Source organism: Neolamprologus brichardi, chromosome 17, assembly GCF_056152115.1.
Source record: "Neolamprologus brichardi isolate AB-2024 chromosome 17, ASM5615211v1, whole genome shotgun sequence".
NCBI classification, from domain to species: Eukaryota; Metazoa; Chordata; class Actinopteri; order Cichliformes; family Cichlidae; genus Neolamprologus; species Neolamprologus brichardi.
Genome location: NC_142120.1, coordinates 36,512,501 through 36,527,607, shown reverse-complemented (window position 1 = coordinate 36,527,607; position 15,107 = coordinate 36,512,501). Strand labels below are relative to the sequence as shown.

General features: G+C 39.4%; 1 protein-coding gene and 1 pseudogene across 1 annotated transcript in view; one reads left to right on the top strand and one right to left on the bottom strand.

The window, feature by feature from the left end:
• LOC148098023 (uncharacterized) overlaps nt 1-15,107 on the bottom strand; it is a 206,070-nt pseudogene that overhangs the window by 147,871 nt on the left and 43,092 nt on the right.
• The window catches only part of LOC118456101 (uncharacterized), a 33,409-nt gene that overhangs the window by 11,893 nt on the left and 6,409 nt on the right, over nt 1-15,107 (top strand). The window contains exons 5-8 of the mRNA XM_087830766.1: nt 2,387-2,465; nt 2,628-2,832; nt 2,998-4,795; nt 14,766-14,939. Coding sequence (XP_087686892.1) covers nt 2,387-2,465; nt 2,628-2,832; nt 2,998-4,795; nt 14,766-14,939 — 2,256 coding nt within the window. The remainder of the gene's footprint in view (nt 1-2,386; nt 2,466-2,627; nt 2,833-2,997; nt 4,796-14,765; nt 14,940-15,107) is intronic.

Below are 15,107 nucleotides of genomic sequence, written 5' to 3'. Positions count from 1 at the left end.
AACAACAATAATATAAGACGTCAACAATACAAAATGAACACAAAATTCTGGATCACAGGCTGCAGATTTACGGGGGAAGGTAGTACATCATATGTGGCTCAGATGAAGAAACTAGCCTATTCTACTCCATTCCCCAGATTTCACTCCATGTGAGAAATAATTTAATGCTATACAAATGCAGGCCATGAGTACGAATCTACCCTCTATTACTGTTTTGCATACTGTGAGATTAATAATTTTATGTATTAAAATTGCTACTCCCCTTTGTGTAGAGTTCCATTTCCCACTTCCCACTCCTTTTCGATATGTAACTGAATGAGAACAGTTGAAGCAATATTGAAAGGTATTAGCTTTAGTTTGTAGTATTATTATTATTATTATTATTATTATTATTACTATCATCATTATTTTATTAACATTTTTTCTTCTTTTCCTTACTAAATTAACTTTGTGTATTGTTTACATGATTGAAATAAATTAACTAACAAACAAACACACAATAATGGATTACACAGCACTGGGGAATAGATTTTATCACTGATTTCTCTAAAGGTGGTGAACAGTTAAGGATGCAATTCAATCAGTCAGTTTATTTATGAGCACATTTAAAAAACAGCGCAGGTTGACCAAAGTGCTGTACATAGTAAAACAAACACAAAAAAAACTCTGTACAATTAAAATATAGGGAGTAAAGATGTGTTTTCAGAAAAGATTTAAAAATGTCGATTGCTGGAGAGGTCCTTATTTGAAGAGCAGGCTGTTACAAAGTTTGGGCACAACAACCACAGAGGCCCAATCTCCACTGTGTTTTAGTCTGCTTCTAGGAACAATCAGAAGCAACTTATCAGCTTAGTAGTGTTTGGAGTATTTTTTTTTTTTAAATTAAAAGATCAGAGAAGTACAAGGGATGCTAGTCCGTTTAGAGACTTAAAAACAAGCAATAACATTTTAAAATTAATTCTAGAACATAATGGAAATGGGCCAAGACTGGGGAAATATGGTCGTGTTTATGTGTGCCTTTCGAGAGTGGGGCTGCAACATTCTGAACAAGCTGAAGATGAGATAGCAGAGCCTGGTTGATATCAAAATAAACACTATTACAGTAATCAAATCTGGATGAAATAAATGCATAAATCACTTTCTCGTAGTCAGCAGACAACAAAATGTTCCTTCTTTTTGCAAGGGCCTTAAGCTGGAAGAAGCTGGCTTTTACAACAGAATTTGTTTCTCAAATGAAAAACTGCCATCAAAGAACACTTTGAGATTTTTTTTGCAAAGGGAGTTCTGAACTTAGCCAGAGAAGAACGTGTATGTTTCATATATGTTGCAACATATATGTTTCATATGCATTGCAACATATGTTTCATATGCATATGTTTCATATATATATATATATATATATATATATATGAAACATGCACACTCACCTTTTTCCTGTGTGTCTTAATTCTATGCCTAAAGTTGTTCTTATTGCTTTTCCTTTTTGTTTTATTTGATTTTAAACTGTATTGTTTTATTCTGTATTGCTTTTATTTATCTTTTTTTACCCTCTAATAATTGTTCAGCACTCGGTTTCAAAGCACTTTAAAAGTAGAGTTATTGTCACAGGGACGAGATGGACTCAGGTGCATACCAGCTTTTTAGAATCAAAGTCAACAGTTTATTTATAGAAACACTGGGTGAGCTATATGAAAAGTACAAGGGTCTGGGTTTCATGGATCCAGGAAAGTAGGGGAAACAGGACCATACACTCAGTAAAGTTTAACGCACTCCATACACTGATCCAAAACTCTCTCCTTGATCCTCTTCAGTCACTCATTCTCTCGCTCCGTACACACCACACTGCCAGAGTCGGGAACAGTACAGGAAACAGGGAGTCCAGGAATCTATTTACAAGAAAGCACGATCGGAAAAAGATAGAGATTTGCACAAAAACAGAGATTTGCCAGGGCTGTACTAATGGAGGTTACTCAAAGATTCAGCGAAGAAAGCAATGAGCCACCACCTTAAGTAGTGGCTCAGGCAGATCAGTGGCAGGTGGGATAATTATCCGAGTTACATAGGCCAAGAGTGGGAGCCCATGATGAGCTCTGCCCAGATAGATAGAGGAGAGGAGAGGAGAGAGAAAAATAAAACAAAACACGTGGCCTAGAAACCAAGTCAGCTAGGGACACCATGACAGTTTTATTATTATTATTTTTATTAATATTGTTATTATTATTATTGTTATTGTTAACTTCCCTGGAAAAAATGTATCTTTAAATACATGAGCAGACAGTAAATGATTATTTCAAGTTAAGGAAATACTCAACCTGACTGTTTCTTAGCAGAGAACTACTCCACCTTTTCCCTGTGCTTGACCTAATTCTTCATGGTTCCTCCACAGAGTGGACCGGGAGAGCTCAGAGGTTCCCAGTGGTCAGTCTGCCCAGCAGAATCAAACACACCTGGACTCCATATTTATGGTCTGTACATGTACAACAACTACTTTTACATCTATCCTGTTCACAGTCATCTCCATGCTGCTCGTTGTAGACCAGTGGATTGTCAGTGTGTCCAAAATGGATCTGAAGTTTGGCTGTATGATTTCAGTCTGATTGGGTCATTCATAAAGTATTCTATTCCAGCTGTTGGAGGACAACATCATCACTTTTGTGAAGAGCGAGCTGAAGAAGATCCAGAACGTTCTAAGTCAAGATTACCCAGAATTTTTGCAGCGTCAGAAGGAGGATGATGTGGAGAGGAGGAGCAGCAGAGAGGCAGTTATGAAGATCACACTGGATTTCCTGAGGAGAATGAAGCAGGAGGACCTGGCTGACCTTATGCAGAGCAGTAAGAGGATTTCTATAAAGATTTAAGATGCTGGATGAAGGAATATTTGCAATTGTCATATGAGATTAACAGACTTCTATTGAGTCATTTCTTGAGGGAACTGAAATGTCATAAAGATTTTGTTAACTGATTGTTGATGTTGTATTTTTTATTATTGTTATTCAGAACTTCTAGATGCAGTTTATCCACAGAAATTTAAATCTGCACTGAAGAAGAGGTTCCAGTGTGTATTTGAGGGGATCGCTAAAGCAGGAAACCCAACCCTTCTGAATCAGATCTACACAGAGCTCTACATCACAGAGGGAGGGACTGCGGAGGTCAATGATGAACATGAGGTCAGTCAGATTGAAACAGCATCCAGGAAACCAGACAGACCAGAAACAACAATCAGACAAGAAGACATCTTTAAAGCTTCACCTGGAAGAGATGAACCAATCAGAACAGTGCTGACAAAGGGAGTGGCTGGCATTGGGAAAACGGTCTTAACACAGAAATATACCCTGGACTGGGCTGAAGACAAAGCCAACCAGGACATCCAGTTTATATTTCCATTCACTTTCAGAGAGCTGAATGTGCTGAAAGAGGAAAAGTTCAGCTTGGTGGAACTTGTTCATCACTTCTTTACTGAAATCAAAGAAGCAGGAATCTGCAGCTTTGAAGACTTCGAGGTTGTTTTCATCTTTGATGGTTTAGATGAGTGTCGACTTCCTCTGGACTTCCACAACACTGAGATCCTAACTGACCCTAGAAAGTCCACCTCAGTGGATGTGCTGCTGATGAACCTCGTCAGGGGGAAACTGCTTCCCTCTGCTCACCTCTGGATAACCACACGACCTGCAGCAGCCAATCAGATCCCTCCTGACTGTGTTGACATGGTGACAGAGATCAGAGGGTTCACTGACCCACAGAAGGAGGAGTACTTCAGGAAGAGATTCAGAGATAAGAACCAGGGGAAAAGGATCATCTCCCACATCAAGACATCACGAAGCCTCCACATCATGTGCCACATCCCAGTCTTCTGCTGGATCACTGCTACAGTTCTGGAGGATTTGCTGAAAACCAGAGAGAGAGGTCAGCTGCCCAAGACCCTGACTGAGATGTACATCCACTTCCTAGTGGTTCAGGCCAAAGTGAAGAAGGTCAAGTATGATGGAGGAGCTGAGACAGATCCACACTGGAGTCCAGAGAGCAGGAAGATGATGGAGTCACTGGGAAAACTGGCTTTTGATCAGCTGCAGAAAGGAAACCTGATCTTCTATGAATCAGACCTGACAGAGTGTGGCATCGATATCAGAGCAGCCTCAGTGTACTCAGGAGTGTTCACACAGATCTTTAAAGAGGAGAGAGGACTGTACCAGGACAAGGTGTTCTGCTTCATCCATCTGAGTGTTCAGGAGTTTCTGGCTGCTCTTCATGTCCATTTGACCTTCATCAACTCTGGAGTCAATCTGCTGGAAGAACAACAAACAACCAACAATTCTGAAAGAAGAGAATTTGCTGAGAAACACTTCTACCAGAGTGCTGTGGACAAGGCCTTACAGAGTCCAAGCGGAAACCTGGACTTGGTCTTGCGCTTCCTCCTGGGACTTTCACTGAAAACCGGTCAGGCTCTTCTACGAGGCCTGCTGACACAGGCAAGAAATGGCTCAGATTTTGGTCAGGAAACTATTGCGTATATCAAGAAGGTGATTAATGAGGAAGACCTCTCTGCAGAGAAAAGCATCAATCTGATCCACTGTCTGAATGAACTGAATGATCGTTCTCTGGTGGAGGGGATTCAACAGTCCCTAAGATCAGGAAGTCTCTCCACAGATAAACTTTCTCCTGCTCAGTGGTCAGCTCTGGTCTTCATCTTATTGTCATCAGAAAAAGATCTGGATGTGTTTGACCTGAAGAAATACTCAGCCTCAGAGGAGGCTCTTCTGAGGCTGCTGCCAGTGGTCAAAGCCTCCAACAAAGCTCTGTAAGTAAATATCTACTTATCCTGTCATTTTTAAAATGCTGATTATACTTAACTAAAAGGAAGCAATAAAAAGCAACAATTAATCTTGTCTCCAAGCTCAAGCATTTTTTTACTTATGTCTTATGCATATCTGTAGTCAGGCCGTAACTACAGTGCTGTGAAAAAGTACAATCAGAGTTCCAGAAAAATTGGGACATTGTTAATATATGAATAAACGGAAAACTAAAAGACACAAATAACATAAAAAAAAGTTTAAACTCATGAACAAAATTTGCTGAATTTCATCATTTGTTTCAATTTTGATTCTTGCTACATGTATATTAAAAAAACAAAGAAGCTGTTCCTAGGACTGCGCTCTGCTGGACAGAGATCTCTGATGTTGTTCCTGGGATCTGTTGGAGCCACTCGCTTATCTTGAGGGCCACCACACCTAGTACTCTGATTACCACTGGGACCACTGTTACCTTCACTGTCCACATCTTCTCGAGCTCTTCTCTGAGTCTTTGGTAATTCTCAAGCTTCTCATGTTCCTTCTTCCTGATATTGCTGTCTTTTGGAACCGCTACATCTATCACTACGGCTGCCTTCTTCTCTTTGTTTACCACCACTATGTCCGGTGGTTTAGCAACCACCATTTTGTCCGTCTGTATCTGGAAGTTCCACCGGATCTTAGCTTGGTCATTCTCCACCACCTTGGGGACATCTCCCAATTTGACCTCGGGACTTCCAGGCTATACTCTGCACAGATGTTTCTGTATACCCGGCCTCCTTCCTTTCGCTAGCATACAGCCTCAGGTTGCTGGACTTGGGGTGAAACTCTCCATACATGTTCAAGAGCTTCCTTGTCTCGATGTCAGTTGTTTTTATCTCCCCCTTTGACCAGACTATTATCCCAGCAGGGTAGCTGAGGTAGGTGTTGATCTTGTTCTTACCGTTTATCCGACATGGATAAGAACCTCTGCAGTGTCAAGTGATAAATCTTGCCTGATTTTAGCAATGTTCCTCAGATGATAAAGGGTAGTCCTTGTTGTCTATTTAACATGGGAGTCGAAGGAGAGCATCGTGTCAAACCACACATCCAAGTTTTTTACCTTGTCCCTACAATTGATGACATAGTCATCAATTTTCAAGGTGAAATTTTGGGACAAGTACTGAAATTATCAGTATTAAGAAGCAGGAAATTATCAGACAATAAGCTCCTAATTGCAGATAGCTGGCTTCTAATTTAGGCAAGTCAGCAGAGTTTCCAATGGTTAAAGGAACATATAGCTCATCAGCGTAACAATGAAAGGTTACATTAAAAGAACATAGAAGAAGTCCAAGAGGCAGCAGATACAGAGAAAACAGCAACGGGCCAAGTACAGAGCCCTGAGGGACCTCATGACTCACTGCACAGGTCTCAGAGAGATCATTTTTAAAACAGAAAGGATCTCAGCCACGATAAAACATTTCCTGTACCTCTGATAAAATTTTCTAGCCTATCCATTAAAGTATAGCGATCCACAGTGTCAAAGGCAGCACTTAGATCTAGCAGTAATAAAACTGAGGTGTGATCATTGCATTTACCAACGGATCATTTACCACCTAGATTAAAGCTGTTTGTGTGTAGTGATTTGGTCTAAAACCAGACTGAAATGGTTTAAACAGATTGTTTGTTGACAGATGGTTGGTGAGCTGCTTAAAAACAACTTTTTTAAACGCCGTAGACAAAGATAGTTGTGAGATGGGTCTATAACTTGCAACCATGTCAACATCTAGTCCAGACTTTTTCAAGATTGGTATTACCAAAACTGATTTAAAACAGGCAGGGAAAACTCCGGTAATCAATGAAGTACTTAAAAGAAACAGAATGTAAGGCCCTAAAACTGATCACATCCTTGATAGTCCAGGCTGGTAGAGGATCCAAAGAACAGGTTGTACATTGAGCTCCGTTTACAACCTTAGTTAATCCAGAAAGGGAAATAACCTTAAAGCCAGAGAACAGTTTATCAGCACCAACAGGCAAAGCAGCTGAGTAGTCTGACAAACTACCCAAGGATGGAGTAATCTGATTTCTAAGTGTTTCAGCCCTGTCTCTAAACAACATAAAGTAATGAGCTGTCAAATTTGAACAGCACTTCTAAGTTGTGACACCGTGTTGAATAAAAGTTTGGAGTTATGCTTATAATGAGATTTGAGAAATAATTTGCTTTTGCTGCAGACATCGATGATTGAAAATAAAGTGTCTCTCCAAGCCTGTAGAAATACTTCTAGTCTGGAACATCGCAACCGATGTAGCATTTTACGCTACGTGAGAAATCTTTGGGTATGTTACGCTTTCAGCCACCCGACACATGGCCGAAAAATTATGAGAACCATTTGGAATGCATCTACACAGGTAGGTTTATTTTACTGTAATCGCTTTGGAAAACACAATCTAACATGATTAAGATGGTAGTTAAGGTTGAGATAAGGTTATGGTCAGGGTTAGGGATAAGGTTACTGTTAGGGCTGGAATGCATGGCTGGAACATGTGGTATCATAGAAACACGGAAGGTTAACTTTTGCGTTCCTGAGGAACACCTCAGGACGTGACAAATCGTCAGTATTTTACATGGTCAGAGTAAGAACTGACTCAATTTAAAGTCCCCCCCTATAAGAATCCTTTCATAGTGAGTGACGAAATATGTCAAGAAGTCTGAGAATTCAGAAATGAAGAAATCATTACATTTAGGTGGACGATAGATGACTATAATTAGAACCACAGGGCAGCTTAAAATCAGGAGCTGGGACTTTGTATTTGTTTGCATTTTTGACCCCGCTTCCCCACCCAGACAACCAGGGGGAGCTGAAGAAACTGGCATCTGGGGGGCAAAGGTGCTACTTCACCAGCGTGGAGCCATGTCTCAGTTAGGAACATGATGTCCAGCTTATGCATTTAAGGAAGCTAACTCTCTATCCATCCATGGTAGTGGGTTGGAAATGCACTAATTACAAGTTATTTATTAATAAGTTGCTTCACCTCCCCTTGTATCCCATCAGCATTGCAACCAATAAAACTGCATCAGGTGAGTGCGCTCTGACAACGTCGGGTAAACAGGAAGAAGGCAGCACTTTTTGAGGTCAGAAAAAAGTTCCAAATAGCTAGGATCACTGCTGGCAAGGATCCGCCGCATCCATGATATGACTCTCACATGCTTTCCAGAGCATGCGCCACATATACATCTACTTCTTTAGCGCTCCATTTTAAAGGATTACAGGATGGATCACGTTGATACAGTTCCTCCTGTACTGACACCAGAGGCAGCGCAAGTCCTCCAAATTGCTCGCTAAGGAAGGGGAGCATCAGCAGTGAGTCAGGGATATTAAGAAGAGTCTGACACTCATACACCAAAAAGGAGTGGGTTTTTTAAAACTAGCAGGGACACCACTATGAACACAATACATAAACATTTCAGAACCGAGAGACGGGATGGCATGACATCTGGCGCCATCTCGAAATTGCCATCTTGTGCTGAGATCCTGCTATAATCTTTGTTGAGGTTATGCTTCCAGGCATCAGCTAAAAACTGTTTTTGGTTCACCTCAGTTCAGTTTCATTTATAAGAAGCCAAAGAACCATTGACTCAAGGCGCGTAGTAGTTCATTTTCACAACTTGTACATCAGAAGGCTAAGAAGTAGGGGTGGGTTTTGATTATCGATTTTCTGATTAAAATCAATTCTAGCTTGAATAATGCGATAGCAATTTATTAAAATTCGGGAATCAATTTTTAAATATAAATTTATTTTGCCCAAAATGCCATAATCTCAGGTTAAACCTCACAATTCAACAACTACCAAACAGCTAAAACAGTAAATGGGAGCAGGTACACAAATTCTGCACAAAGACCTAAACACAAAGAGCGGTCCTGCTGATGTATCCAGAGGTGGGTAGTAACGAGTTACATTTACTCCGTTACATTTACTTGAGTAAGTTTTTGAAAAAAATGTACTTTTAAAGTACCTTTTTTGCACGATACTTTTTACTTTTACTTGAGTACATTTGTGAAGAAGAAACGGTACTTTTACTCCGCTACATTTGCAAAATTCAACTCGTTACTTTTTAAAAAAAATTATTAGTTTAACACATTAGATAGCATGCCGCCAGTGGACTTTCCGGTAGCTTTTTTACCAATGAGATGTGGCCATGCAGTCACATGACCAGTTTGAAACTGTAGCGGGCAGAGCGGCCCAGGCGTTTCAAAGTAGCGGACACACGGAAAGAAGAAACATGAAAACATGGCAAAGCCACTTGTCTACACTAGAGCTGAAGAGGATGAACAGCCTTGGCCTCATGTACAAAGAATGTTTCGCTTAAAAGCAGTACAAAAGAACACCTATGTCTTCAGTGCCGGTGTCTTCAGTGAGAGCCAAAACAAACCAACTTTTCAGCATGAAACAACTCAACTTGTGTAACCTGAGGAAACGGTACGTTTTCTCTAAATCTCTTTTTAGCTGTGGTTAGCTGGATGTCAGTCTTATGTTACAGCAGCTGTGTCGAGCTCGAGCTGCGAGTCATATTTTGTACGTTGTAGTGAGATAAGTTTGTGGGTGTTTTGTGCAGCTTCAGCTGTCCTTTTAACTGCTCGCTGGTTAGCTAGTGTGAGCTATAAGCTAACAGCTAGCCTGGTTAATGACGCTAGAGTTCAACGCACATGTAAACAGCTCATCTCTACTGCTTTAACTGTTAAAACAGAAGGCAATACTGCGGGTGACAGGGTTTATTATGTGAAACAGCAGCTTGTTTAGTTTAAACAGTCTGCATTAAGCTGGGCAAACACTGTGCGATTTTTTTTTTATTTTTTATTTTTTTCAGTCACGTTATTCCGCTCCTGATCAAACTGTACAATTAAATTGCAGGGGTTAGAAGTTCATAGGTCAAGTTGCAGGGTCTCACACTATACGGCCTGATGCTCTGATGCGACCTGAGTGCTCAAACTGTGCGTCCATAACATGAAGCTTATCATACAAAATCTGTCCCTTGCTCTCCCTCTCTCTGTCTTTTACTCACACAGACACACACACCATCAACTTTGCTAAATTACTAATGAAAAACATTGACCAGGCAGCTGTGATTAAGCAGCAATGTCCATCCAGCTCTTTTCATGGTTATTGTAGTCGTGATAATTTTGTGAGGCCACATTGAAAAGCCTCGGATACCGAAGCATAGAGCTGCCACCCAGGCAAAAGAAAAATAGAGCTATATCACGTTGTAACATGAAAAGTATATTGTTCTAGCAATATACCTTTCATGTTTGAACAATATAATATCACGTTATTACAATATACATAATTATCACATTTGTACAATATAAATATTATATTGTACGAACGTGATATGATATTGTTTAAACGTGAAAGGTATATTGCACGAATATGAAAAGTATATTGTTAGAACAATAAACTGCCATGGTGCTCCACCTTTTCTCTTTCATTTCTGTGTTTGTGTGTGCGCAGTGTGAGAGGCTGCGTTGAGGGGCAACAGGATTTCAAACAGGTTTGATTATCTTGCGACCATACGATTGATGATTGGTGGGAGCTGGTCGTGAGGTGTTTACTGCTTTTCGTTACCCCATGTAAACTACACAATGCACACACGATTAAGGCAAAACACGACCGATCCCCAAAACGGTTGCGTGACTGAAAAATCGTCTCAAAATGGGCCAAAAATCGCACAGTGTATGGGCAGCTTTTGGAGGCTAGCTCCAAACAAACATCTGCAGCTTGGCAGTGTATACGCACTATAATGACCAGACCTAATTCTTTTGAAAACCATACATCTTTCCACAGGTCTCCACTTCATCAGGCATCACCTGGACTCAGAGCTGGATGAGGCTAGCACAAACAGCGGCCTATTCGACGAAGATGATGGATCCATGGGGTCAGGAAAGCCAGAAACAGGGGAGCTGGAGAGGTACCTTTCATGTCCATTCACTGGAGGTGTGGATCTATTGCATGGCTTTCCTCACATCAAGAAGCTGTCAATCAAAGTCAATACAGCTCTTCATGCATCTGGAGCTTGTGAAGGACTTCTCAGTCATGCAGGACTCCTGTTCACTGCTAAAAAACAGTTACAGCTTCACAGAAAGAACCTTGAGAGCAAACTGCTGCTGAAGCTTAACTATCACCTCACTGAGTGAAGAAATGGCACATTTCTGCTAAATATGCAGAAATAAATGCACACCCGTACAACTTATGGTAAACTGAGCTGCCTTGTATGAACATATGTTGAAGATGCCTCGTTCTAATGTTTTCTCTGAGGCTGCTGTGCCATTTGGAGCAAAAATGAATATAACGTTTACAGCATATCTTGTCACTGGAAATTATTTGCACTGTTTATATGTTTATATTATTTACTGTAGGTATTGGTGAAAAAAGCTTTATGTTGTGAAAAACTGAAATCTGGAAATTAGAATTGTTGTGCCTTATTTTGTTGATCTTTTTACATATATTCCTTTTGAAAATAGTTAAATTTGTATATTTATTTATTTTTGTTTGTCTGATAACATTTATTTAAAAAATAAATCGGACATTTCAAACAGTTACTCACTACTTGAGTAGTCTTTTCGCCAAGTACTTTTTTACTCTTACTTGGGTAACTTTTTTGACGACTACTTTTCACTTTTACTTGAGTAATAATATTTTAAAGTAATGCTACTCTTACTTGAGTACAATTTTTGGATACTCGACCCACCTCTGGATGTATCAGAATTTCACCTGACAGCATGTCACGTCTTATCACGTCGTCTTATACAGGATGTTATCATGAATAATAAGCAATGCCAATTTAAGTTTGAGGCAGTGAATGCAGAGATGGTAGAGCGCTTATTGATATCACTTCCTGACGATACATCCTCCGGCTCTGATAACATAGACAGTAAACTGCTCAACGTTGCAGCCAAGTTTGTGTCCCTTCCTATATGTCACATATTTAATAGATTGTTGGTATGCAGCTTATTTCCATTGCAGTGGAAAGAATCAAAAATAATTCCCATTCCTAAAAACAAGAATGACATTTTTAATGGTGTCAATAGCAGACCTATTAGTCTACTCCCCGTTCTAAGTAAAATTATGGAGAGGATTGTCTATGAACAAATTCAACATTACCTAACAGACAATCAGTTACTCACTCAGTTTCAACATGCTTACAAACCTGGTTATTCCAGCAGTTCAGCTCTCATTCACATGACAGATAACTGGTATGAATATCTAGATAATGGGATTTTGCTTTAGATTGTTTTAAACCTGTAATTAGTTTAGCAACTTCAGTGTCTGAAATATGAGTGATGGTGAACAAATTTTGACCAACATCATTCACATTATCAGAGCATACAACTTAGTCAAACCTCTGATTGATCTCCTTAACAGATGAAATTAAAAAAAAAAGTGTTTAAGTTACTGGCAATAGATAGAGGCTCTCTAACAATAGAGTTATTTACATAAAGTTCAATTGTGTTTTTACTTTTGTTTGAATGACGGCCAAGTAATTTATTTAGGTGTTGCCAGATAATTTTACCTTTACCTTTGGCTCTTTCAATTATATTTATAAAAAAATTTGCTTTGGCCTGTCTCAAACTTCTTGTTATTTTGTTCCACATTGAAGTCAATCTGTCTATCCAGAGTTGGACCTGTTTTCAGGAACTGTTTTAGTAATTAATCTCTTGTTTTCATTAGATTCTTGCACTCTTTGTTTAACCAGGGCAGATTAGATGTTGTCTTTATTTTTTGTTGACCTCTAATGGAGTATGTTTATATAACATCCTTGACAATGTCAGTGAAGTGACTGCTGCAGAATTGTGGATCATCACTACACAATAAACGCTCCCAGTTAGCTGATGCTAATGCTTCTGCTACATTTTGTCGCTGACTTCTTGGTATAAATTCATAAAAGGATCTCCTATTAGATGAACTATGAAAGTGATTCTTAACCCGTGATTTTATAAGTTTTCTAGAAAATAATATAAAATTGTGGTCTGAAATACCAGTGATAAAATTATAAGATTTAATAATTCGCTCAGGCTTATTACTGAAAGCCAGATCTATTTTAGTTCTAGAGTGTCTCGTTATTCTTGTGGGTTGTTCAATGTGTTGAGTAATGTTTAAAGTCTCCATTATGTCCTTGAGTGTTTTTCTGTCTTTTTCACAGTCCCAGTTGACATTAAAATCTCCCATTACAATTATTTCATTAGACTTATTATTTATAGTATGATATTTAAGTAATATCTGTAGTTGTTCATAAAAAATATTCTTTGCGGAAGGAGGGCGATATAAACAGATCAACGTAAATGACATTTCTGGGGAAAGAGTGATTTTAACAGAAATATGTTCTATTTCAACATCTATTGGTGAACTAAGTAAAAAGCAATCCAGGTGTTTTTTTTTTTACATACACAAGTATTCCTCCTCTTCCAATTCTATCCCTTCTGAATACTGTGTACTCTGGAAAGACAACTGCAGACTCAGGAGAAGAACTTGTGAGCCAAGATTCAGAGATACCCAAAATAGAAATATTGGAATTGCTTAGAATATGTTCCAGTTGCTCATGCTTTGGTAACATACTGCGAATGTTAATGTGTCCACATAGAAGCCCCTTTGGTTTATTTTTAGTGTCCCAGAATACTTTAGCCTGATTAAATGTCTTGCAGATCTTTGTTCCTCTGTAACTCTTAATAGCAGGATTTCCTTTTGTTGACAATGCTATGAGCATTTAATGATGAGAAACCCTTTACTGGAGACTGTAGTTGGGGTACAGTAGATGGGGGCCCAGGCAGCCGAGATGGGGGCCCAGGCAGCCGAGATGGGGGCCCAGGCAGCCGAGATGGGGGCCCAGGCAGCCGAGATGGGGGCCCAGGCCACAGAGATGGGGGCCCAGGCCACCGAGATAGGGGCCCAGGCAGCCTGGTACTTCGGCGGGACCACTCTTAGTGTGTGTACATCTTTTTTTGCGCTAGATTCTGAAGCTGCAGCTTTTGTCTCTCTCCAAACAAAATTGACTGAACCAGCAGCAAAAGAAGATCCAAACTACGCTTCACATTTTGCTTCACATAAACATTGTCAGGAATTCCCTTTTACCTTTTCTGTTTTGCTTCCACCACAATAAAATCACACTTCCTGCAGAGTTCTCTCTCTCAGTGTACAATTCCCATCTAAAAACCTCTGCTTTCGGCATTATTCACTTGTCTATTACCCACCAGTTTACTGTTGCTTACAGCGCTGTCAAGCGCTTTTTGGGGGGGGTTGTTTGTTTGTGTTTTTTTTAAATGATTTGCAACAAGAAAGCCTAATTTCTGTTGTTCAATACTGAAGAAACCAAATTGCAAAACGCTTATCTGTGTCTCTAATCGAACCTCTGTAACTTTGCTCTGCTTCACTTCAGCAGCATAGGGTATTGTTCATATGTTGATTCATGTTTTTATTCCGTTTTTGTTCTATTGCAGAATATTTTTAAGGTTATCTGCTATAAAAAGTTGGACCAGGAAAATCTCTTTCATGTTTTTCTGTGTTTTATCCTCAGTTACTTTGGCATAAAGGCATCTGCTGTGATGCTTGCACCTTCGATAAATTCTCGCAAGTGTCAGCTTTCTTTTTATAGATATAAAAGTATGGATATGTACTGATAAGTGATCAGAGTTATATTTCTGACTGAGGCAAAATTTCCCCAATTAGAGTGATTCTAGAAATCAGTGACGATATCCAGCCCTACTAAGAAGGTAAAGCAGCATGCTTTCTGAAAGTGGCCAATGAAATTAAAGTCGTATTTCTGTGACAGGTGAACTGAGAGGGGAAAAGGTTCTAAAACCATTAAATCTTTCTTCTTTTTCCATACATAAATTGTAATGTATTTATGTATATATTGACTAATGTTAAATAAATTATATTGCACATAAATATATATTCCTTGTCTTGATTCAACATATGGAGGATTTCATTTGATTACAAATTGTTTTTCAGACTGAGTGCTTGTAACCTCTCAGAGAGAAGCTGTGACGCTCTGTCCTCAGTTCTCAGCTCCAAGTTTTCTAGCTTGAGAGAACTGGACCTGAGTAACAACAACCTACGGGATTCAGGAGTGAAGCTTCTTTCTCTAGACCTGCTAAGTCCCCATTGTACATTGGAAACTCTGAGGTCAGAAATTCCTGTTCTTATTCTGCTGTTTTTAATATATTTAATGGCTGCCATAATTGAATCCAGTTTAGAGTAAAAGTTAAGATTTCTAATTTTAAATGGCCACAGGCAACCTTAGTTTTTTTTTTTCTTTTCTGAGAGCTGTGCCTGAAGTTGTCATAAGCTGCA